The 25,053-nt window shown below is 35.4% G+C and overlaps 3 protein-coding genes across 4 annotated transcripts; all 3 read right to left on the bottom strand.

Annotated features, from left to right (window-relative positions):
- Positions 1 to 559: 559 nt before the first annotated feature.
- LOC140956295 (cation/H(+) antiporter 15-like) lies at positions 560 to 3,742 on the bottom strand. Its single transcript, XM_073413012.1, has 3 exons — positions 3,431 to 3,742; positions 1,991 to 2,992; positions 560 to 1,842 (listed from the first exon to the last, which is right to left on the bottom strand). Exons 1-3 carry the CDS (start codon positions 3,644 to 3,646, stop codon positions 682 to 684), a joined length of 2,379 nt encoding a protein of 792 aa, XP_073269113.1. The 5' UTR covers positions 3,647 to 3,742; the 3' UTR covers positions 560 to 681.
- Positions 3,743 to 4,891: 1,149 nt separating this feature from the next.
- LOC140991601 (protein FLX-like 1) lies at positions 4,892 to 15,633 on the bottom strand. 2 transcript variants are annotated; one of them, XM_073461657.1, is made up of 4 exons: positions 15,085 to 15,633; positions 13,594 to 13,769; positions 13,420 to 13,502; positions 4,892 to 4,936 (listed from the first exon to the last, which is right to left on the bottom strand). In XM_073461657.1, the coding sequence occupies exons 1-4, from the start codon at positions 15,588 to 15,590 to the stop codon at positions 4,907 to 4,909; spliced, it is 795 nt and encodes a 264-aa protein (XP_073317758.1). In that variant the 5' UTR covers positions 15,591 to 15,633; the 3' UTR covers positions 4,892 to 4,906. The 2 variants fall into 2 exon arrangements, with proteins under 2 accessions (XP_073317758.1, XP_073317757.1); XM_073461656.1 differs by lacking the exon at positions 4,892 to 4,936 and adding an exon at positions 8,278 to 8,609.
- Positions 5,280 to 6,709, bottom strand: LOC140990952 (uncharacterized). Its single transcript, XM_073460842.1, has one exon. It carries the CDS (start codon positions 6,697 to 6,699, stop codon positions 5,296 to 5,298), a length of 1,404 nt encoding a protein of 467 aa, XP_073316943.1. The 5' UTR covers positions 6,700 to 6,709; the 3' UTR covers positions 5,280 to 5,295.
- Positions 15,634 to 25,053: the final 9,420 nt, after the last annotated feature.

Genomic DNA, 25,053 nt, shown 5'->3' with positions numbered 1-25,053 from the left:
AGACGATAAGCCATAACCGACTTACAACCGATCTATCAGATGACAAGCTCTATAACTTAAGTTTCTTTGAAGTTTGGAACCGATGAGTTGCAAGAAAGATCCCTTGATTTTGAGTTTCTTTATTTACATCAAAACTCAATGGTCTATCCACTTTATCCTTTCAAAACAAATCTACCAGTTTCATAAAAATCCTTAGTCATCCTTACGGAGTCCTACAAGAGATTATGCGTGGAGCCACGTTCGTAATTTCTTACCATTTCACAAGTTTAAAGAAAATAACCAGATCATTTTGAATAACAAAACCAACATATCTTTTTAGTACACCCATAATTACTTAAAATAGGGCCCATTTATAAGCTGTTGCATTACATCAATTAACTACTTTCAAATGGGATCATCATGCATCATGTGGTTATAAGTGATGGGAATGATTTGCGTGATGGACTGTTATTTGCATTTTGCATTACTACTCTGACTATGACCCTAGTAAATTTAAAGTAACATAAGCAGAATATGAGCAACAGATAATAAAACTCAACAAATATTTTCCTCTGTTTTCCCTGTTGCTGTACAGAATATGTAGAAAGGAAAGTTTTGTCTAAATTGTTTTTTGTTAGCAATTGAAGTTGATAATGCCCGTCATTTGTTATTCTTGTATGCAATCTAATCACATGCTATACTCTATAACTTGATTCTTCTTAAATGTGTAGAGTCCTCGGGGTCTTTGAGTCCCCATAATCTTGTCTGCTGTTGTACCACCAAAATTGAAGTATCGCTTTTAAATTCCGAGGCAGCAAGAATTTCTCCAATTGCTCCCAATTCTCCATGCTTATTCCATTCTTCTAGCTGAAGTATAATAGGTGATTCCCCATGGCGCCTTCCAACCAAAACAAGATCGCAAGCATTTGCCACCCATCTAGCTAATGTTATTACCCCTGTTCCACTTGTTACCATCTTCTCCTTGTATGCTATTCTCTCGGTTTGTTGAGTTCTTTGCTTGAAATTGTTTAGAATATCAGCATCCAAGATTTTGCTTCTTTCAGTGCCTGCAACAATTTCAGTTATGCCAGAAGCCAAAAATCGTATAAGAGTTAGCCTTATGATGGTATTATCTGACATCTTTAGTGCATAGGCTAATGCTTCTCGATCATCCGCACCACCAAAGAAAAGTACTGCCACTCGATATTCTGGTTTTTGTGAATTAACATATCGGGATTTCAGATCTTGATGATCAATGAGAATTCCAACTGAACAAGGAGCCTTCTCGAGCACAACTTTATTAAGATGTCTATACGCAAAGGATGGTTCCACCCTTCCCTGTGAGATCGATTGCTTGTGAAATGGAAGAATAACAAGAATGGTTCTCTTTTCCAGAGCTAGGGAACAAACATCGTTATACATTGTCTTGTAAGGGGAGATGCCTTTATAACATTCCAATAAGAAAAATTCAGGGTTTTGTTGTTCAAGATTTCTGAATGCATTAAAAATATGTTCGGACTGAGTAGGATTACGACAAGGCTTGTCGTGTTGTTTGTGAGCTACAAGTAGAGAAGATGCACGACCTGTTAGCTTTACAAGATGTAGGACGACCAAATTAATCGGAGACGCTTTTGTGGGATTAGCTAATTGAAGGAGGCTGATAATGGAGTGAACATGTTCTTGGCTATGTACACATGCAAGTATCCTCAATTCATCATTGTCTCTGCAATGTAGAATAGTTCTTCTCTTGTAAGCAACAAACTTACTTGAAGGATCAAAAAGAACTTTCACAACAAATGATATTACTCCGGTTACAGCGACCACTGAAATGATCATAATGGTATAAATTTCCTCAGAAAGAATCTGAAACAATACGTAGAAGAAAGAAAATTATTTTCATTTGGACATAATCTTTTAAACCGTACAATTGACATTTGTGTGAAACACTTGTTTACACAATCATGATTGTAAAACAAATTGAAATACAAAAAACACATAGAGCTAGACTTACTTCTTGGTTCTTGATGTCATTCAAGAAGGCAAGTTCAACAATGCCTTTTGTGTTCATGATCAGTCCAAGAGAAAGTGCATCACGAAATGGCATCCTAGAAAATACAAGAGGCAACATAGACCCCATAATCTTCCCGACAAATGCGACAAAAACAACCAACTGTATTACCCCAACATTTGTAAAATTTACGGAGAAAACATCCATTTGCAATCCAGAAACAGTGAAAAAGAGTGGCAAGAGCATCACAGAAACGAAGCAATCAAGGGTCTCCACCAATGCAGCTCCTAATGGTGGCCCATCAGGAATAACCAAGCCTAGAACTAAGGATGCAGTTGTGGCATGAATGCCAATAACTTCACCGACAAATGCACTGCTCATCAATATGACAAGAGCTAGAAAAATATATATTTCCTTCACGGGTCTCGGTTCTGGAGTATTTCTGATTACCCAAAAAGCAGCTGGACGAATCATATATATTACAAAAATGATAAATAACCCAGCAGATAAAAACGAACCTATGATTACTGTTAGTGAATTTGTCTTGGCTAATCGTGCTGCAAACTTTATACACATCACAGACCATAGGCAGATATCACAGATAACTGATGACGAAGAAGCTAACCGTCCAATCTCTGTATTAAGAATCTTGAGTTCATCAAGAAAGCAGGTTATAACAGGAAAGGCAGTCATGGATACCATAGATACAACATGCGGAAGTGCTTTGTATACGTCATGATCCAACAACAAAAACTTATCAAGGACAAAGGAGACTAAGCCAGCGAGTACGAAAGGAACGAAAAACCCTAAAATTCCCACAGCTAATGCCACTTTACCAGATCTCACAACCATGGATAAGTCCATTTTCACACCGATGAGAAAAATAAAGATCATGAAACCAAAACTCGACATGGTGTCTAGCACCAGTCTAGCTTTTCTTGGGAACACTTCAGCCAAAAAAGTCAGATTGCGGCCAAAACCTGATGGCCCCAATATTGCACCACTCTGCACATTGGAACAGAGAATGAGCAATCCGCATATTATCATCAATATTTAGTGTTATACATTCCAGTATTACTGAAGTTGAAAATTTCGTAAAAAGTACTGAAATGCATTCACAAGCATGATTGATAAACAACAGATTTATATCAGTGTGCCATCAAAAAAAGAAAGTTATTTCACAAATTTAAACTCTAGACATTTGGTCAATGAAAATTATTCAAAATTAGCAATCCATTCCATAACTGTTTTGTCAACAATTCCACAATTTTTCGTAGTTCAAAATGTTCCAAACCAAAGTAACATAAACGATTTCATCCAGCTGATGAATTAAAGAGAATAAATTGCTGGCGATTGACTGGAAAGATCGTACGTAAAAGGGCATTCCAAAAATGTATAATAAATAGCAGAATCGAAACATTTCAAATGCGAGATGGAACTTACAAGAATTTGTGCGACAATCAAGGGTTGGCCAAGTGGCTTGAGAAGGAAGTGTACTGTACGAGATATAACTGAAAAAAGAGACAATTGCAGCAACAAAGCTGGAACCGAACAACTCAACGGATCTTGTCCGAACAGTAAACCTCTCGTGTTGATCTGATTCAAGAAATGGCAGACGTATGGGGGCTCCGAGCCCGACTGGTGTAGACTCTCGTTCATGGCCGACGTACGTAGTAAATCCCAGAATCAGTTATTACATAAACAATGTGGTGATATCATGATTTGTTTTGTTCAGATTTCAGAGAAAAGAGGAAATTTCAGAGATTTTCTTGTTATTGCATATAAATAAAAGGGTGTCATTACATGGTGGGTGGAGGTGCAACACATTTGGAGAACACCATGTTAGTTAATGTCGTACGTGGCACCAAATGCATGGAAACATGCATGTTGACAAACTCTATTTCTTTGGCAATTTACCTATTATATTCATAAAACATCATATACTTAGTAAATGTGTCTTGTAATATTATATTTTGTAAAAATGTGGATAATTCTTTATTAATATCGGCATAGTCATATATATATATGAATTTTTTTTGCGAAAAACAAGACTTTTGATATTGTAACTGATATATTTTTCATTTTTTATTATATTATCGGTCAATTCAAAATTTGAGTTCACTAACTTGCCACTCATTTTCAATTTTGAGCATTTTTCACGGAATGGTGATGATGCATCAATGACGTTAGCAATATCTGAGGCAACTCAATAATGTCTAGTACCATGTAAGCATTACGGTGAAAAAGAACCTAAAATAAAAAAATAAAAATTTGCATATTAAAACTGTTATGTGAATCGACTACTGATATCATAATAAAAAATATAAAATATGAAAAATACCGTATAAAAATGTTTTCCATTGTTTTGTCTGTTGTGTTAATTAGAAAAAATATAGTCGACTCTTCACGTTCCTGCTCATAAGTTCATACATTATTAAATATTAATCCTTGATCAAAAGAAACTTAAAATGGGCAATTATAGTTGCATTAATTAAGATTGATGTGAATTCGTTGTATTTGACATGTACTGTCATGGATCCATCACTTTGCTCTATTCCGTCTTCTTGGCTTTCGGCCGCTTTTTTTTGTGCCTCTTCCGATCCCAAAACTCCAAATCCACCCTCCAAAAAACGTGTACTAGGGTTGCTATCATTTATTTTAGTCCAAAAAACCACCACAAAAGGAAATAAATCATCCACCTATTATTTCCATGTCGCGTTACACTGGGGCGAGCGAAAACAGCCGCTCTAACGCGACCTGCTTGCATTTTTGCTCGCTGGGGCAGGAGAAATCACTCGCCCTAGCGCGACCAAGGCGCGCTGAGGGCGGGTAAAAACACTTGCCCTAGCATGAGGTCCTCGCAGATCTTCTCTTGTGCGTTGAGGTGGGTAACCCTAACGCACCTTGCTCGTACTTTTGTCAATAATTTCTTTTTTTTAGTAAGTCCACCTACAAATCAACCGAACATGTGAGGTACAAATAATATGCATAAATATAACTAAAACAGATAAAATTCAGACTTTTTAACCTAAACTTATGCCATAATTGATTAAAATTAAAATAATAAAATATGCAAAAACGACACCTATCATATGTTTAGTTAAATATAACCGATGAAATATTTGTCATTTTACTTTTATTGGTTCGTCTTAATCCTAGAACCACATCTGATTACATATAACTACAGCCTTTACATGAAAGTGAACACTCGTAAAATTTTGATTTCTATTAATATTTTTAAAGTTTGCTGAGGAAATTTAAATTCTGACTCCGACTACTCCTATGATCTATACAAAATATATATATCCTCACCACCACTGGTGCACAAGAACTCCAACCCTCCGAAGAGAAGAGAACAATTCCAAACACTGAGCATATGACTTGTGATGCTTGGGACTCCTCTTTCCTGGGCAGCACCTCTCCCATCTGTTGTAATGGCATTCAACAAACATCTCGTCGATCAAGCAGGCGGCTCTCGTCTCGATCAGACGAGGAATCACATGAAACTCACTTCCTTCAATATCCATCTTCACCACCACGTAATCCCTATTCGTCACACTGCTCTTCAGCCACTTCGCGAAGTCAAATCCTTTTATCTTGTTCGAATCACTGATGAAATTACTAGCAGGTTGCACGGGTCGAACCCTGCCCATCCCTCGACCTCGACGTTCCTTGTTCTTTCGCCTTGGTTCGCGAGAAATCTCGAAAAACAGTGTCTCGTTCCTAATCCAAGCCGCATAAGGCAACAGTGTCACCCCTTTTTTCAATGTATACTCGTTGTGGAATACACTATCGGCCTCTACCGCGTAAATTTCAAAGGGTTTCTCTTGCTTTGGATACTGCTTCTTGAACCATCCACCGATGCTGGATCCATAGCTCCTCGCTCCAACGTCGACATACACGTACCTATTTTTAAAACTTATATCAACCATTTTAGATAGATATTTGACATTCTTGATATTTCTTTTCAATTCTATCCAAGGTTTCAAAGGCTCCTCTACAATCAAAGGTTCTGCATTTTCAATCAATTCAAGCTTATGCCTAGGAACCGAGCATTCTCGATCAATCATGCCATTTGAAGTTTGCCCTTTTTCTGTGTGTGAGAAAATTTTATCATCCTTTTTAAACACAAGTTCCCAACTCAAAAAAGAATCCAACCTATCAATAATTTCATGGGAATTAATCAATGTAAAAGTGTCGACTAATTGAAGCAAAGAGTTGAAACCGTATGCATCACTGGCTGATTCAGTGTGTACCACGAAATACCCTCCTGGTTTCAGGATTCTTGAAACTTCGAAAGCACACTGGACCTGTCTCGATATCCAGTCCAAACCGACACCGCTCGAGAAAATGAAATCGAAGGTGTGATTCTTGAATGTCTGGTTGAACCCCTCAGCGAGTTGAATAGTAGAAGCAACTCCAATTTCTTTCAACGCATCAATCTCGAAGCCCTCTTGAGTTGCAATGCAGAGGGAATTAGAATTCTTGGAAAGGAAGCCTTCGGTGATGAGGTTTCGGAAAACAGAGGCGTAGTGGGAGCGGCGGAGATGGGCCGCATCAGCCTCCGAGATGGTGGTTTGAGGGAAGAAACAGAAGTCGCTGGATTCGCAAAATTTGCCTTTGACGGTGACAACGTAAGCAAAGCGTGCGAGCAGCACTAGAACGCAGAAAGAGAAGAGACGCAACAGAATATTGGAGATGGCGGCGGACATGGGCGGTGCCGGCATAGTTTCCATGCAAACTTTTCATCAAGAAAGGGATTATGCTTCAGGGACGGAGCTAGACTTTTTTATTTGGAGGGAAATTTTTTTTTTCCAAACTCATTATATTATAATTAATTAAAAAAATTAAAATACAAATATAATGTTTAGTATTTACCGATAAAAAAATAATAATAATATTCAGTGTATTTGACATATATTAAAAAAAGTGGCTTTGGGACATGATCTTGATTTAACATAATAAAAATTACAAAAATAAAAATAATAAAATTAACGATTCAAAATATATTACCTAAAAAATAGAGTCTAAAATAGAAATCAGCCCTTTAGAAATATTGAGATCCCAAAGATAATATTATCTAAATTGATAGGAAAAAAAAAATTATCACATGCACTACCTTCAAAGCATAGTTAAGAGATATTGAGTAAAAATAAACAACATTAAGAATCGATTTTATTATTATTTATAGCGATTGTGTGACATATAAACATTCAAGAAGTGAAAAACAAAATAAAATTATTTAGCCAAATAAAAATATTGAGCCAAAAGCACCAAATAAATGTTGTTAATTTATTCTATTTATTTGTATACACAAAAGCGATTTAAACCAGCATCATCAAGTAAATTGTGTGATCAATAAAAAAAGGTTGCTCAAGAAGATAATAAATTTAATTGAGAGTTGATTTGTTTAACATAAAAGTACATAAAATATTTAGATAGTGTGTGTAAGATTTTAGATGTTGTATGCAGGTGTTGTAATACATATCGACAACATGCATACAAGTGCAATGTCTCAGAGCAAAATATTCACTAGAAAATCGTAAATAGTTTACAAAACTTCTTAATATCTAGAGAACTTATCATGAATATCAATAATATTATCGAAAGAAAAATAATTAAAGAAAATCTAATTAGTTTAGAAAGACTCCATATTTAAATATATCAATATTATCAACAAAGAAAAAATTAATTGAAGGTATTTAAGAATAAAATATTCATTTCATTAATGAAACAAAAATAATAATAAAGAATGAAATATATCATTTACTACATCATTCTTGGAATTTGTTATGATCAAAGTCTTGTATTCCATAAAAAATATGCAAATAAATAAAAGAAAATGAAATCACATGTTGAACAAATTTGGGATTTAGGACTTGGGAAATGGGGAAAAAAATATAGAATATAGAATTTAGAATCCGGGTAGAAAAGAACTAAAAGTTGGATAATGAATGGGGTTAAATGAAGAGTTATTTTTACCTAATGAAGATATATTTTTATATTGTACTTTTATATATATTTTTTCCTATAGTTCGGGAATAACGACGATTGCACAGCTTAATATAATCCAATCACTCACTCATTTATGGGAAGACGATACCATCGACTTCAAAGCATGTCCTCCAAGAGAATGAAGATTTTGTTCATACACATGTGTTGAGTAGATAAATCATGATAACTCGATCAACCATTACGTATGGATGAGTGACCATGATTATCACTCAGCACACATGTCACATGTTGATTGGACAATTACACTTCTTATGTGGGTAACATCTACCAAGCCGATTGCACAACTTAATAGTAAAGTATAATAATTGAAAGTTATAATCCAAATATTAATGCTCTTTTTGGGGGGGAAACAATTCTGTACATGTCACCTAACAGAATGGGAGTAAATAAATAAAGCTCTAATATATCTATAAACTGGTTGTAGATGCGTCAGTTTAAGCTTAGGCCCCAATCCACCTAGCGCAGCGTCACAAAAGAATTGAATTCACTGAGCCCCCTCGAATGATAACCCATGTACATGCTGTCCTTGAACAGCATACGGTTGTTCTGGTGGTGGAGCGTGAGATTCTGCCGCGTGATCAAACGAGGGAGTAGCAGCGACACTACTCTGTTTCATAAATTAAATAGAAAAAGCTTATTAGAGTTGAAAATTCACTATGAATTAACAGATATGCTGTGCTCCAACGCGGTGATTAGAGACTAACAGAAACTAAAATTTAAAAGATACAAACAGTGCAAACTCTATTAACATAGAAAAATAAAAGTGACAGCAGTATGTAAGCCTACACACTGAAAGAAAGATAGACCAATGGCAACAATGAGAGTTCCAAAATTAAAAGAATAATTTAAATGGAGCAAGAACAGCTCGGAAGTCAGACGGGATAAGAGTTAGCCAAGCATGAAGCTAAGTCAGGACGACATAGACATTATGTTCAGTAGTACAAAAAGTAAAACTCAAACAAACAGTTAGAGACCATCTGTATGAAAAAGCATGAATGCAGCAGATGATCAGATCTTCTCTCACATCATTTCATGATGATAAGTGCAAAATGCATTGACCAAGGGCAGATTGAGCCAATGAGAAAAGTTTAAATTTCCATATCTAATTTTTCCCAAAATTCGAGTTTCAATCCCTTGTTAGGACTCAACCAACTCTCCCCAGATCCTGGGTTCTCTCCTAATATTGACCATTTGTTGTCTATTTCGACTCCTAGACAGTAAAAGGAAATATGCATGTAAATTTTCAGTACAAATATCTGGACTGATATTAAGCGGAGACTCGGAGTTTAGCAAAATGAATCAGATAAGTACACCCTTGCGCGGAATAATGGATGATTCAACAATTGATTGCATGTGTAAATGAGTGAAGATTGATCATTAACAGGATCTTTCAACTTTAACCTCAAGGCTGTTTTATTGAATATAGTCCTTATGAGGATATTAATCCATCTTAGACACTCATTAGTTGTATCCAACTGTATATTGAGGAGTTTTTTCTCAGTTACGTGTGTTTAGTCAAGCCTATAGCATAGCTAAGCAAATAGAGCCAATTTTTGGTGACTCAAGGTGACTCAAATAACCAATGATACTTGAAATATGTGTGTGTGTGGACGGATCTAAGTGCACGATCAAGCATGAGCAGATTTTGAGTGGAGTCTAAGTTAATTAGTAATCTTGCTGGAATCTAGGCGGACTCCATTATAGAGATACACAAATAAAGATTGCTTGAGCATTTCGTTCTTGAGAGGAAGAAAGGATATGAAAAGATTACACCACCTGCAAATCGCAACAACTTCGTGAACTTAATTTTGTTCACGATCTACTTGCTTGTTTGCTTGGTCAAATCAGTAATTTTGACAGCCCACCAAAATTTCAGAATCAAAATTTTATCCACACAACTGAGTCCAATATGATTATCAGGAGTTTTACAAGGCATCAAATTGTGCTTTTCTCCTTTAATGATCAAGAATCGGAGGCATTGCAATTCCATTTTTTCTGGCTAGAGTTGAAGCTGAGTTTTGGAAGTAAACTTTTTTCACAAAGATCTCAAACCCTCTATCTTCACTCCCCTACGCTCTAACAGGACAAACACAAATTATGGACCCAATTAAATAAGGAATAAATGTCACCGAATCTTGGGTGACTCCACCAAACAAGTTTCAATTTCAGAAACCATTGGTTCGTATCTCTCTGCCCAATGTATTATCGGAAAGGATTGATGAGGTTTCTAAAAAAATATATGAAAAACAGAGCAGTTGGTAAGACATTATACGGGAAAAAGTTTTAAAAAGTAAAATGGAGAGAAGACACAGACTGGTACGAGTTGAACTTTTGATAAGCTCATGGTTCATGTATCTATTTATAAGAATCATTACTGCATAACCTAAATCCGCCCATGTTATTGCCTAATTTCTAGAGAACAATTTTGATAAAATGAAAAACAAACACGAGGAATAATCCTTTAAAAATTCTAAGTTTCTGCATTAACGCTAATTTCAGATTTGACTGTTTCTTTTAGTCATTTTCATCCAGGTGTTTTTTGCTCCAATTACCAATACACTAAGGTATTACCACCATGAAGGTCATGATATGCAAGGTAGTTGCAGTTTAGAAATTTTTAGTACATAATTATTTTGTAGCCAAGTATATGGTGAACTTGTGTTCAACTTGTATCTAATCACTGGATCTAAAACCATCCTCCCTTTTTAACCTTTGATTTGACATCAAATACAAGCAGAGAAAAAGAGAATGACCAATGGAGAAAAGGATGAAATTTTATGAGTCAAGCATGAAACATTTGTCTGCATCCTCATAAATGCTAGAAGGAAAAAATTGAAGAACTCGGGCTACACATGGTTAGCATTTCATTTCTTTCAATCGAGTCTTTTGAAGAAAATGAGACGAGTTGAAGAAGAAAAAATGAAGTCCCATGAATAAGTTATGACAATGATAGGTAATGGTTGACGTAATATGTTGAAAAAACAAAGGTATAAGGATTTATTGGGTATTATTATATTTGAAAATCATAAATTAATATATGAAATGATAAGTAGCTTGAAAATTTTGGAGGAAGTCGCTGAATTTAAAAAGAAGAAAAAGAAAAAAAATGCGAAGAAATGGTGGTATACCCTTGTACAATAATTTTTACACAATAACATCTCTTTCCATACAATATATACTTCTGACCTGGACACACGTTACTTGTGTAGTATAATAAATGAATAGTATATATTGTATGCCATGATCGAGAGTAAGTAGCCTTCTGAGAAGTCATAACAATTATTAATCATTTAGAAGTGATATCCAAGTTCTTAAAAACAAACGGATGAACCACAACTCTACTTTTCAATTGCTATGAAAAAAAAATAAATAAACCATCAATTTCCAATTGCAATACAACACGCAGTTTAAGGACTTATATAGCATTTCCCACCAAATCGATGCAAGAGAAATGTTTTTTAATTCGTCAGATCCAACCAAATATTGCTGAAACAGAGAAATCTTATAACCCATTTAATAAATATTAAGAACAAAACCCGAACTTTAAGATATTAAAAATCTTCGAAAAGAAAATATAGCAAATTTTCTGCAGGGTATCAAAGCCAAATATTGAGACGAAAAAGTTGAAGATACAGAAACTAAAAAGTTCATCTATTGCTTTGAAATCATTTTAAATCTAATTGAGTCTCACAAAAACTGAGATAAAAAATGCTCGCAACCACTAAAGGAGTATAACAGACTGAAAATCTGTAAATAATAATAATAAATAAAACATATAAATAAAAAACGAAGGAAAACTTATCCAAGCTATTCACCTCCAAACTGAGATCAAAATATCATGATCAATTTGTAGTGCAAATCAAAAATACATATAAATGAAAAACGGAGGAAAATTTAACCCGTTGAGATCAAGTATCAGTATCAATTCTAAGTTGTAGCAACGAAAGGGATTTGTAGCAAAGAAGAGAACCGGGATTTGTAGCAATAAGGAAGCAGCGAAAGGATATGTTGCAAAAAGGGGAACTGGGATTTTCAAAATGGGGGAATTGATAGGTGGTTATGCCATGCTTCTTCCATTTGACCTCCGACAATTGAAGAGCAGGGAGACAGTTCGTATATTTTGAAAAATTGGCCATAACCCCTCTTCCTTCAGGAAATAGACAAGGATATATAAGTAGATGAGAGAGGCGTAACAGGAAGCACACATGTTTCACCATATTCAGTTATTCTAACGGGTTCCTAGTTTATAAAATAAAAAATACAATGCAGATTCAAATGTCAACCAAAAACTTTAATGGAAGAAATTATAATTACAACAAATATACACTTCAAGAAGATAATAGCTTAGACTCAAGGATTCCGTTGACCATTATACAAAAATTTAATTACCGTGATGTGCACAATTCAGATACCTTTTTTTTTTGTGGGAAGAAATTCAGATACCAGTTTTGACAATGATAATTTAACAATAGAAAACTCAACGATGGCCTGACAAAGCAGAAGCCATGCCATGGAGAATTTCAAGCTTACAAAAATAAACAATCGATAAAGGCACAAACAGCTAGTGTTCTAAATGATGGTCGAGGCGGCCGCTTAGGCACGGCCCTCGAAAGCTCCGCCTTTGCATTAGGCGGGGCCTTAAGCTATCCGTCGGGTGAGACGGTCGAGGCGACGGTGCAGGAGGCCGAGGCGTGTTAAGAGAAGAAGCCATTTGAACTAGGGTTTCAAGTTTTAAAGAAAAACGAGATACAATAACAACTTTAAAGAGAAGACAAGAAGAAGTGGTTGATGCGTCTAAAGAGAAAACAAGAAGAAGCCGTTTGAGCTAGGGTTTCAAGTTTTAAAGAAAAACTAGATACGATATCAACTTTAAAGGAAGACAAGAAGATGTGTTCGAGACGTGAAAAGAGAAGACAAGAAGAAGCCATTCGATTATAGGGTTGTGTTGTTTTGGGCCAATCGGACTTTAGCCCATTAAGAAACGTGCCATGAGTCTTCTATATTGAATTGTTGGGCTTCAAAACAACTCAGTAGGTTTGAAATGAAAATGTTATTGCTTAAAAAAATTCAACCGCCTAGGTGTCGAGGCGGTAGGCGGTCACTGACTGCCCCGCCACCTCCTCCCGCCGTTTACAACACTGCACACAGCACTGTAATTCAACAAGAACTACTGAATTTTATTAGAGGTTTGAACTCTATCTGAACCATGATTCCTACTGTTATATTCATCAAACAAGATTCATATTTGGAACTTTGTTCCTTCCAAAAGACCTAATTAATGTAGCATTTACTGCCTAAAATTATTTGACAAGATAAGGAAGATATTTAATGTTGGTTAATGTCTTGACTTGATGATATTCAAGGTATAAAAGGACTGTAACCTATGCAAAATATACTTAGATTGGACCCCGTCAAACCTGATGAAAAGCGTTAGGATCAGATCTTGAACTTTCACCATATCCTGCTTCAAGATTTCCATATTGTGCAGCATATGCTGGTCCTGAAACCACATGATGTCACATTATATTTGCATCTCATTGGGACAAGATGGAAAAAATGAGTACAAATAATAATTGTTGGCTCATGCATACCTGGAGTGGCAGCTGCCATTAACACAGTCGCACCTTCCATCGCCCTCCTCCCTGCATTTGCAAGTTCAGAACGCAGTTTCTCTGCTTCATGAGTCATAGATATCATGTGCTTCTCCATTACTTCACTTAGTTGATAGTTTTTGGCACGCATCTTTCTTTCATACTCAATTGCACCCCTAATTACATTAGCAACGATAATGCACTGAAATTAGCCAAATTAAATTATCTACCGAAAACGAATTACTTGTGTGGTAAAAACACTGCCAAAGTATGGAATTTAAACATTATATCACAAGATGACGATTATATAGATTTCAGAAACAAGCAAACTATTCAATATCATTAACATCGCATTCATGCTTCATCAGTCAAAATTCACAAGTTTGAAAAAATCAATCTCCAATGATTCAACTGTAATAAATAAACCATAAATCATTACTTGGACAAAAAATGCACAAGACTGCATAGGAGAAAAATAAGGAAATCAACACAAGTAGCAGAAATTCAAGATGGATTAAACTATAGGCAGTTACCCAACAATATCCTTTCAACAAGCTCCAAAATTTTCTTCCATACAATACCTAATATCTCATATTTTTAATATAAGAAAAAGAAATTATTGATAAATATAATGTATTTGCAGGATAAGAAATCCTTCTAAATAAATTTGTCATTAACAAACTAAATGAAGTTCTTCTAATACATTTTCCAAGTTGTGTGAGTTTGGTCTCCTTGAATTCTTTCAAAAAAACCTTGTCTTACTCTGCCGATACTCCCAAGTACTTGTTAATATCAATAACGTCATATTTTCCTACATTTTTTTAATCACGCATATACTTTTTCAGTGAAAACCCAAGGACAACCAAATTCCTTCAAAATCTTACGCTAGAAAATGTCGCAAAACTACATCATTAAAATATGATCTCATGTAAGGTTTTTGTTGTGATACATCATGTGTACTAAGTCTGCTAAGGGAATAAATATGCCTTGGTCAGATTCAAGGTTCTATTTTTACTCATCGGTAGGAATCAAGGTTATCCATGGTTTTCCATGAGGAGAAGAGTTTGAAAGATGAGAAGGTTGAACTATTGATCCCAAATAAACAACATATCAAGGAATCATAGCCTCACAACTGAAATAATATATACTTGCCCAAGTTAGAATATATTTCTCATGAACCTCAATAGTAGGATTCAATTCTAAGAATCCAGACACATCTTAAAGCTTAGCTCCTAAACCATATGCAGTGCCATATTATTATCCACTAGATTCTCAAACTAAAATGTACCTAACAATCACACTTAAAAGTAAAAAAGAACATGTATTTGCATAGTTCCAACAAGCATGAGGAACACATCTTTAAATTACACACAGCATTATGTTCTAAGAATTTCAACTCAGGGTTAGAGACAAATCTTGCACTGTGAAATTAATTACACCTGCAGATTGCCAAGGACGTATAAATAAAGAAATGCACAAATATCATTAAACCTTCCTCTTTGTATTTCCTTGTACAAAACTTCAATCTCAGCCCTGAGGGCTGGCAATTCCATCAATTCAGAATTAGTCCTCGCAAGATCCTCATCGATATCCCTCAGCTTCTCGGACAGCTCCTTACGCTCGCCCCGTAGTTCCTGAATATCGGCCCGAATCCTGTCGAGTTCAGGGGGGATCCCGTCAACGAAACGTGCCTCCTCCTCCAATCTTAAGGAACGGTTGTATACCTCGCGCACCTGAGCATCCCTTTCGGACTTGACGGAAGCGGCCGTGGCTGACAAGTGGCGGACGTCCTGCTCGGCGCTGATAAACTCTTGCTTGAGCGCCACGTGGGTGACGGCAAGGCGTTGGTTGTCGTGGAGGAGAGTTTGGATATCTCGGCTCTGAGCAGCGATGCGCTCCTCGAGTAGATGGAGCTCCTGCGAAGAGACGCGACCGTGGTGGTGGAGACGACGAGGTTCATCGGCTATTTGCCGATGGCTGTGATTTCGTGCAGCCATGCCTGCAGAAACACTCTCTTGTGCCCGTCATTGATTGATGATAGTTTGACACAAATTTCATTTTGATCCCTCTTCTTCGTATGTTCTCGAATTACTCCCTAAACCTTTGGAATTTGTCCAATTTAGTCCTTTAGGCTACAATATTTTCAAAAACAACCAAAATAACCCTATTTTATTAAATTATATAAAGAACCATGATAGTGGTATCAATGTCTAGGTTGAACATTTCAAGCATATTATTACTGTGTAACTTATTTGTCTGATTAGGAGATATTTATCAAATTACGAGTTTGAAAATATGTCCGAAATTTATTATTTTTGGGATTTATTCTAATATTTTGAAATATTTAAAACAAGGAGATCTAACAAATATTAGACACCATGAGCAACTAGGAACATACTAGATTATTAAGGTAAAATGTGATTCAAAACACTATATTTTTAGAAATAGTCTTGGATTCAACTAAACTCTATAGAGATCTTAGAAAAATCCAAAATGAAGGATCGTTTGCTAGGCACCTTGAGGTGCTTCAAACAAAATATTCTCCAATGAGCTGCAATAGCTCGTGTTCTAAGAATGTTAACATCGATTAATTAAATAGAGTTTGATTTAAAACCAAGCGGAAGAAATTCGAAGTAATCCTTCGTGAAGAAAGCTGTTAATATTATAAAACATTTTAACTTATGTAAACTGAATAACTGAAAAGTAAGTGATCAACTGTCACATATATCAGTTCAGTTATAGTAAGAATTGAACTACCGGATGCTCTAACTGATCAAGTCAGTTTGAAAACAACAGTTAATCAGTTAAGTACACAAGATATGTTTATCGATGTTCGAAGACTTCAACTGCTCCTACGTCACCCCTTCTACCACCTCGGGTAGGATCCACTAGAAGACTTTGATTTATACAACTACTAGTACAAATCCACCCAACTTAGGACTTACCCACTGCCTAACTGAACTCCTAGTCTAGACTGAGGCAACACCTTCCAGCCAACACTTCTTTAACGTCTATGTGTCAAAAACTACATACACAAGTTTCACGTCTTTGTGCAAGACTGTATTTGAGTGGTGGTGGTGTGTGTGCGTGTGTAAGAAGTGAACAATGATAACAACCCGAAGGTGTTCTCACACACTGAAGGAATTGTGCTTCTAATCTAAGCTGATAACACGATGAAGTATTCCCTTTGGGCTGAATGCTTCTTGAAACAAAATAGGCGGGAAACTGATCATACAATGAGACTCAATTATTGTATCCGTTGCATCTTGAATTTGTTCCTTGGACTTTGTGTCTCGATTTTTCGTCTGCCCTTCTGGAACGTTTGTCTTTAATGCTCTGATGCAACGTTCATTATTGTCCTTTGACTGGACACTTGCTTTGTACCTTTGTGCATAGCTGGAATCCACTTGAATGAGTTTGTTTTGTTCTTCATCTGAAAGATTCTAACTGATGCTCCGAACTAGTCAGCTGAACTGATCTTCAGTTGGGCTGACGAAATCAGTTGACTCGTCAGTTGAACTGATTTCGCTCTTGTTCAGTTGAACTGATCAGCTGGGCTCTTCATCAGTTGAACACTCATTCGGATGGCCAGGCTTATGAGGTTCTCTTGCTGAACCACCTATCAGCTGGACAATCAGCTAAACTGCTCATTTGACATATCAGTTTGTCTGATTCAGTTTGTGCGATCAGTTGGGTCTTCAGTTTGCGATATAGACAACTCGTAACTGATCCTAACTTCTGTACACTAAGGTAAATCATTATTAACAATATAATAAGTTTTGTTAACATCAAAATCCAGTTGCGAAATTGTTGAAAAGTTCCAACACAAAACAGGTACATAATTATGGTAATAAACTATCTTATATACTCACAACAAATTGAAGATATCCTTGAGAAACAAGAAGAATATTTGAAACCTCAGAGAAGATTCAAACAAGGATTCAAAGTATAGAACATCAACCAAGTTCTAGCAACAAGATAGCGGGAGTTCGGTACCACCCTTCTTGGGTACAAAACCCTCATTACATCAAAGAGAGAAGGCCAAAGTGGTGTAAAAACTTTCATCTGACGAGGTAAAAATGATTAATCTTATCAAAACTATCTCATAAAAGAAATAATCTGATGACAACCATTAAGATGTAATATAAGCATGCATTTCAATCTCAAAATGTCGTTTGGGCATATATTTTCTATCATTCTTTCGAAGGTGGGGCTTAAATGAATCATCATGTTCAAGATTGTTCTGATCGGGATCAAATGAATCTTTGTGATCAGGATTTCTTCCACTGGGAAATTATGCCCTAATTGATTTTTCAGATGGTTTTCATCTCATTTTACCAGGAAGACAACACTCACAATTCAACAAATCAACTTTAGAAAGAGAACCTTACAATTATACTTGATTCATCATGTCTTTCCTAATGTGATCTAATCTAGCATACCCAGTGCAACCATCCACATTTACATTACTAGATGAACAAACATTTAACGAAAACACAACGATCAACAAAATAGTTAAACATTTGTCTGTCAAAATCCAACACAATAAAACTATTAGTTAAACATTTTTCTGTCAAAAATCCAACACAATAAAAATGTTTCTAAGATGTCCACAACCATAATACATACTACCATAATAGATACGAACCAAATTACTATTAAAGTTCCAACTAAATCAAAATCCTAGAAGAACAACAAATACTAAATTTCGTCGAATTTCTAGTGCATAGAGGACATAATGTAGGATGAGTGTTCAGCCACCATGCAAATCTAGTTTGCAAGTGTCAATGCTTTTGACTTCAACTTTAGCGTTATTTCTTATATATATCCATCTTGTGTCACAACGACGAAAATATACAAACACTTCACGATTTATAGTTAAAATGTCTGTTGCTCCCGAGTCTAAAATCTACATAGGATAATATTCAATTAATAAAATAGTACTAGAGACACATGTAGTACTTACAAAAGCGTTATCAAGTGCAACTTTTTTGGCTGGGACACTCACGAGCAAAATGTCCAATTGATTGACAATTTTAACACTTCATTCTTCCCTTATCTTTCTTCTTCCCAAACCTATTACGTTATTCTTATGGTTGGGATTGAAGTTGTTCCTCTTAGACCTTTCGGAAAAATTCTTCCCTTTCTTACTTTTCTTTCGGTTCTATAGCGTTTAGTGTAACGTACCGTACTTTTTAAACATACTTAAAATTTGCGAAAAATTAAAAAAAAATTTAAATAGGTAATCATCTTTCAAAATGCAATACAAATAAAATGTTTGACAAAATATTCGGAATGTAACGAGCTTGCAAAAGTGCTTGTTTTAAAAAGCATGAAATAATTCGTTAAAATCAGAGTAAACAATTTTATCAAGCATAAAATAAAATCCTTGAAAACTAGGCGGTCCTCGGGTTAGTCCACTGCATAGCCCGAGCCAGCTCACTGATCCCCGCCCCTCGTCTCTTTATACTCGTCCTCACCTGCATCGATCAAGTCTAGTGAGTCTAAAGACTCAACATGTATAAACTGTTAATAGCAAGTATCATATAATAAAACCACATGCATTTTAAAGTAACACATGCATAACTTAACTTTGAACATACTTACATAACATAGATGTGCCATCATTTCATAAATTTTTTCATAAACGTACTTGCATCATACATACTTAAACATGTATAGTCATCATCATTTTGCGTAGAGATATGTTTCAAAGCAAGTGACCAGTAACATAATGCGCCTGATCATACTAAAGTCTGATAGTACCCAACCAATCGTGTTAAATGCCTAGCAGCATCGCTTACATTATTCACTAGGTATCAAATGATAGTGCCTGCAAGAACCATTCAATTATGGTTAGCGTACAGTACGGTCCCTTCAACTCATATATCCCGATCGATTCGACAACCATTGGTATATCGAGAGTTGTAATGAATCGATACTATGTGTCATGTCGTAGTTGCATCGATGGTGTAATCTATGAAACCTCTTTCATAATTACCACCAACACTCTGATCAGAGATTTTATACTATATACACATAGGATATCCATACCCAAAGGTAGGCGGTGAATCCCCGACTACAATGCATCGACTCCTATATGTTTCGACAAAACACTCAACCTTACCACCTGATGACCCCATGAGAGTCGGTAAACAAGTCAAAGTGCAATGCTAGCACATAGAGTCTCAATGTTGTCTCGAGTCATAAGGACTAATGGTGTACAACCATAAACTAGGACGTTTCCACTCGATAAGTGAGAACCACTTGGAAAGTCCTATATGTAGGGTTGTTCAGTGCACTCTACAAGGAGCACCTATCTGCATGCTCGGACATCACAATGTCCCCTACCAATGAAACATGGTACTCACATCGCAGATACTAGTATGGAACTCGAGCGACCTATATCCTTCTTAGCGGCGGCTGAATCGACTAGGAACTGTTTAGAATATACAGTATTCCAAATATGAGTTTCATGATACTCATCATATGAGCATCTTATATTCTTTCTACTATTTGTATATTCAAGGACTTTATCTATTCAACTAGCATGGGTATACAGCTAAAGAAGTGCCAAAACAAAAATTTCAAATATTATTAAAATAAAGACTGTTTATACATAGAGTTTCATTGTGAACACTCGGCCAACACTTGGCTCGACGTGCACCTACTCTAACAGAGAGGTCCCCAGACACGTTCTCCGGCTTCCAAACTCGTTCATATTTGGTCACAAGACATTTAGCAAAATATTTTCTTTTGCAAGTCGAACATATTTACATAGCGTTGAGGGATTCGTTGGAACTCGCTTGGGCTATCGCTGCACATACTAACACGTTTTCATGCATCTTAAATTTCATAACTTAATCATACCAACCAGACTCACCACAAAAGTAATAAATAACTTATAAATTTCAAGACCACTCGGGACTTGACCAATTTAAACATCATACTAAATCATGACATCGAACCCCGATCGAAATCCTAAGGCGAAGAATGGACATTTCCCAAGCAATTGAATAATCCGAACCCCGTTTAAACTGTGACTCAAAGATTCTCATTCAAGACTCCTAACAACTAGTCTAACCCACATCAAGCTTGGACATAGCAACTTATTAGTTCCCAGAGGAAGCAATAGCACCTAAACTCGAAGCCCGAAATTGCCAGAACCAGCGCCTAGGCACTGAAGAGCAGCGCTGACGAACCAGCAGCATTGCGGCGTTCCAAATGCAGCGCTGCGTCGCTAACCCTGCGTGAACCAAACCCAAAAAATGTCATCTTCTACCCATTTGCTACCCTATGACTTCTAATGCACTCATACCTTTACCGATCCGAAGTTACACACCAAATGTCATAGAATCACCACACTCGACACACCAACACGTAGTAAACACCATTCGGCGATCCCCAACGAAGCCTGCAACCAAATAACTCAAGAAACATGAAGAACATATTCTAAAAATGTCATAATTTGAGCAGTCCCACGAAAATGATCATAACTCACTTTTTTCTTGTCCAAAATTACGAGTTTATTGTCAAATTGAAGGTATCAAAAAATACTACGTTTTATATGTTGAAAGTTTGTCCAGAAAGTCGATCGAAAATTCACAGTACTCGAAATGACAGCAGACTCGTTTTTGAGATCTAAATTTTTTATCCAAAATCGATTCAAATGTTTTTGCTCAAACTTTTGCATAACATACATGGATTTTATACACAATTAACATCAAAACATATACTATAACAAGATCGATGCAAGAACGAAGAATATACATGTCTTTTATCTTTAAAACTCACGATACGGAAATACCGAAGCGAAGAGATACGAGAGCTGATCCGGGACGACTTGAGGCACGATTTTGCTACTAAAAAAATCGAAGAGTGATGCTGAAATATTGGAGGGAAGGGTGGCTGCTGAAGAGCACCAAGAACCCTAGATTTTTTCAAAAAAAATGAAATGTATATGTGTGTGTTTTGAAACGTGTGTGTGTGTATAAGTGTGTATGCATGAGTGTGTATGTAGGTGTGTGTAACGGGTGTGTGTGGTTAATTAGGGGAAAATATTGCTTAATTAATTAATTTGCATGCTAATCAACATGCTAACCCAATACTAACTTTACTAAAATCCCTTAATTAAAGTAAAATACATATGTGAAAAACTTTAAAAGTTTAAAAATCTTAAAATCACATAATAAATTAAATTAGGCTTTAAAAATGCTTAAAATTTCATAAATCTTTTAAAATACCAAATTTCATGACTTGAAATAAAATACCACATTTTCTCAAAATCGCCTAAATCATCGCCAGCCTCTTTTCCCGATCCCGCATTGAATATTCGTCTGAAACATAAAACTCAAGAAAACATTTTAACGTGCATCACAATAAACGTGTAACAATTTAAAATAATGTGAATCGTAAATCATGCATGGTTAAAAAATCATTTTAAAAAATTAAATAAATAATTTTAACCATTTAATAAATGCAAGGTTTTACGTGTACTGATTTTAGGCTCTACATTTAGAGCCTAAAGCTTTTTTGGACTAGATTCAGCAACAAAATCACTTGTTATGGACATAGCAGCACCAAGCCGCTCATCTTCAAGTTCAACACGACGAACATAAGATAAAGTCTTAATGCTATCATTGTGAGTCAGATTGACTTTTAGATGTTCCCAATTGTCATGAAGGGATCAAATTAAAGCCTAAACTTGCTTCTAATCAGAGAGAATATGTGCAACTTACGTCAATTTATGTATCATGTTTTATGTAGTTTGAAAATGTTGCTTGATGTTGTGATCGACTTATTTCTTATAGGTGTCAAACTTGATAATCAATTTCCTCATAAGAGTTACAATATTACCTCCATATTTCTTCTTAAGGTTCACCCAAATTTCATGAACAGTAAGGTGAGCTCACATTCATGAATGAGATCATCAATCACAGAGCTAACCAGAATTGCATGAGCAGTGAAATCTTTCTTTTCCATGCTTTATAAAATTCTTGATCTCTCCTCTATTGAGCAGTGTTACTCACACTAGGGTCTAGCATGATTTGGTTGATACTCTCAAAGGCATCTTGTTCGTCAAGCATATATTCAATCTTATGGTGCCAAGTATACATTCAGTTTGTCAACTTTGTTAAGGTCGACAATGATAGATTTTGTTGTCATGATATTAATATTTTAGAAGTGATAACACACTTTATTGTTCGTTAAGCTCACACATTAATTTCGTACTTAAAATCGACATCTATGATAGTTCAACATGAGATATAGACTTGGAAATTCATTAAGCTCCACTAATCATATTATAATGTTTCATCATCATAAATTTAATTTCATAGTAACATAAAAAATTATTTTAGTTGAGAATAACTTACATTCTTCCAACCTAAAGATCCCACTAACTTAGATTATTTCAAAAAATTCCATGCACACACATATATAGATAAGCAGGTATTAAAAAAACTTTAAACATTAAAAGTTTGCTATATATGCATCTATTCAAACATATATTATACATGAATTACATTATATATGTCACATAACATTAAAATAAAACATATGTAAATAACAATTCATTTCTTTAAATAAAATCAAATTTCTTATTGATACACATGTAGGATATCATTTTTTTGGTCATTCACTTCGAGACCAATCTGATGGAGCGAACTTCAAATGACGAATACCAGAATTTATCATTAAGATAATGTAATCTTTATCTCGAGTTCAATCTCTTTCCTCCACCTCTTAATAAATATTGACTTCAACACATCAAGACTGATAATTGATCTCCTTTTGTTAAGTATATCATCAATTATGTTCTTCCAACATCTATATATAGAATATCTTTGTAGTCGAACTATTTTAGCATACTCAAAATGATGACCCAAATGCATAAGCTCTAAACATTTGATATCTCAAATGTTAATATGTTGAAGTAGGTTTTTCGTTTGATCTATTTTGTAATGTTTAAAAATTTGTAACTTTATTATTTGTTCAGGAGCTCAAGAGGATGCTAATAGTGTGTTTAATTCTCGTCATATCTATAAGATAAGAGCAAATATTAGATTGGACACAAAGCCGTCCTTAATATTTAACATTCAATCAGACGAAAATTTTCAAGTATCATAAATAGACTTGTCAAATTGGGTTAGGCTCGTCGGGCCGTCCCGTCCCGCTATAAAAATTGAACGGGTTGGGTTGATAAAATAGCAGCCCGTTTAGAGGCGGACCAGATGGGTTGAGCCCGTTTGGATTGCAGGTCAAGACGGGTCGAGCCCAAACGGAGCGGGCTGGCCCGCCAAATNTTGAGCCCGTTTGGATTGCGGGTCAAGACGGGTCGAGCCCAAACGGAGCGGGCTGGCCCGCCAAATTAGGATAAAATTTTATATTTTTAAATTTTATATAAAAATTGGAATAAGTTTCATTTGCTTCCATGTCTTAGAAGAAATATATTGATAATTTACTCTTAGAACAAATATATATAAAGAAAATAAAAAGAGAGAAATTTACAAATATACATAAAGAAAACAAAAGGGAAGAAATTCTTGTAAATTTTATTTATGAATCTTAAAATAATTTTTAAGCATAACAGTTGTTTGTGAACCCAAGAGCGGTTTCGTTTGAAGTCCAACGAGTTGCAGTGAAATTTTGTGGACTATGTGTATTGTTGAAGACATGATATTTTTTAATTATGTGTATTGTTGAAGACATAATATTTTTTAAGACATAATATTTTTCTAATTATGTGTATTGTTGAAGACATAATATTTTATAAAATTTACAATCGTCTCTTTCCTCGACTTTATGTTCTCTTCCATGTCTCGATCTTCATGTTTTGTTTAAACATTTTACTTTTTATGGATTATGTTGTATGATTTCTTAATTTTTTATTTCAATATTTTTAAGTATTTTATGAAACTATTTGACTGAAATATATTTTTCTTCTATGTTTACTGCGATATTGTTTATCATTTTTTTCTTAAAAAAAATAAGCGGGTCGGCCCGCCTAACCCGCGGCCCAAGATGGGTTGGGCTGGGTTGACCATTTAGAGGCCCGCCCCGCCCCGCCCCGCCCCGCCCCGCCTCGCCTCGCCTAATGGCGGGTTGCGGGCTGGCCCGTCCCGCCAGCCCGTTTTGGCATGTCTAGTCATAAATTCGATTATGTTCAATCTAAAATCTATTTATTAATTCAAATGAGCATAATATTCAAAATAATATAAAATATCATTCTTAATTTTAATTTGACGAATTTCATTTTGTGTTAAAACACAAAGAACTCGCCATATGGATCACATTATCCATGACAAAAAACTGATATTTCTACTTATACTAACAACTAACACAATGTTCTGATGTCAATAAAGAAAATGAATACGGATATTCACATATAATTATCGAATAAAACCATACTTCGACATGAGTCTTACTCCCACGATAGTACTGATTGTCGTCTATCCATGA

This window comes from Primulina huaijiensis, chromosome 13, assembly GCF_012295235.1.
Source record: "Primulina huaijiensis isolate GDHJ02 chromosome 13, ASM1229523v2, whole genome shotgun sequence".
NCBI classification, from domain to species: Eukaryota; Viridiplantae; Streptophyta; class Magnoliopsida; order Lamiales; family Gesneriaceae; genus Primulina; species Primulina huaijiensis.
This window is presented reverse-complemented; position numbering and strand designations above follow the sequence as displayed.

What these genes read in the sequence shown, in the direction of transcription:
- LOC140956295 (XM_073413012.1), bottom strand. Translation starts at nt 3,646, where the DNA reads ATGAACGAGAGTCTACACCAGTCGGGCTCGGAGCCCCCATACGTCTGC. An exon ending in TGATTGTCGCACAAATTCTT is followed by an intron (nt 2,993 to 3,430) that starts GTAAGTTCCATC and finishes TCCAATGTGCAG; the next exon opens with AGTGGTGCAATATTGGGGCC. An exon ending in ATGACATCAAGAACCAAGAA is followed by an intron (nt 1,843 to 1,990) that starts GTAAGTCTAGCT and finishes GTATTGTTTCAG; the next exon opens with ATTCTTTCTGAGGAAATTTA.
- LOC140990952 (XM_073460842.1), bottom strand. Translation starts at nt 6,699, where the DNA reads ATGTCCGCCGCCATCTCCAATATTCTGTTGCGTCTCTTCTCTTTCTGC.
- LOC140991601 (XM_073461656.1), bottom strand. Translation starts at nt 15,590, where the DNA reads ATGGCTGCACGAAATCACAGCCATCGGCAAATAGCCGATGAACCTCGT. An exon ending in AAGGAAATACAAAGAGGAAG is followed by an intron (nt 13,770 to 15,084) that starts GTTTAATGATAT and finishes TAATGTAATTAG; the next exon opens with GGGTGCAATTGAGTATGAAA. An exon ending in ATCCTAACGCTTTTCATCAG is followed by an intron (nt 8,610 to 13,419) that starts GTTTGACGGGGT and finishes TTTATGAAACAG; the next exon opens with AGTAGTGTCGCTGCTACTCC.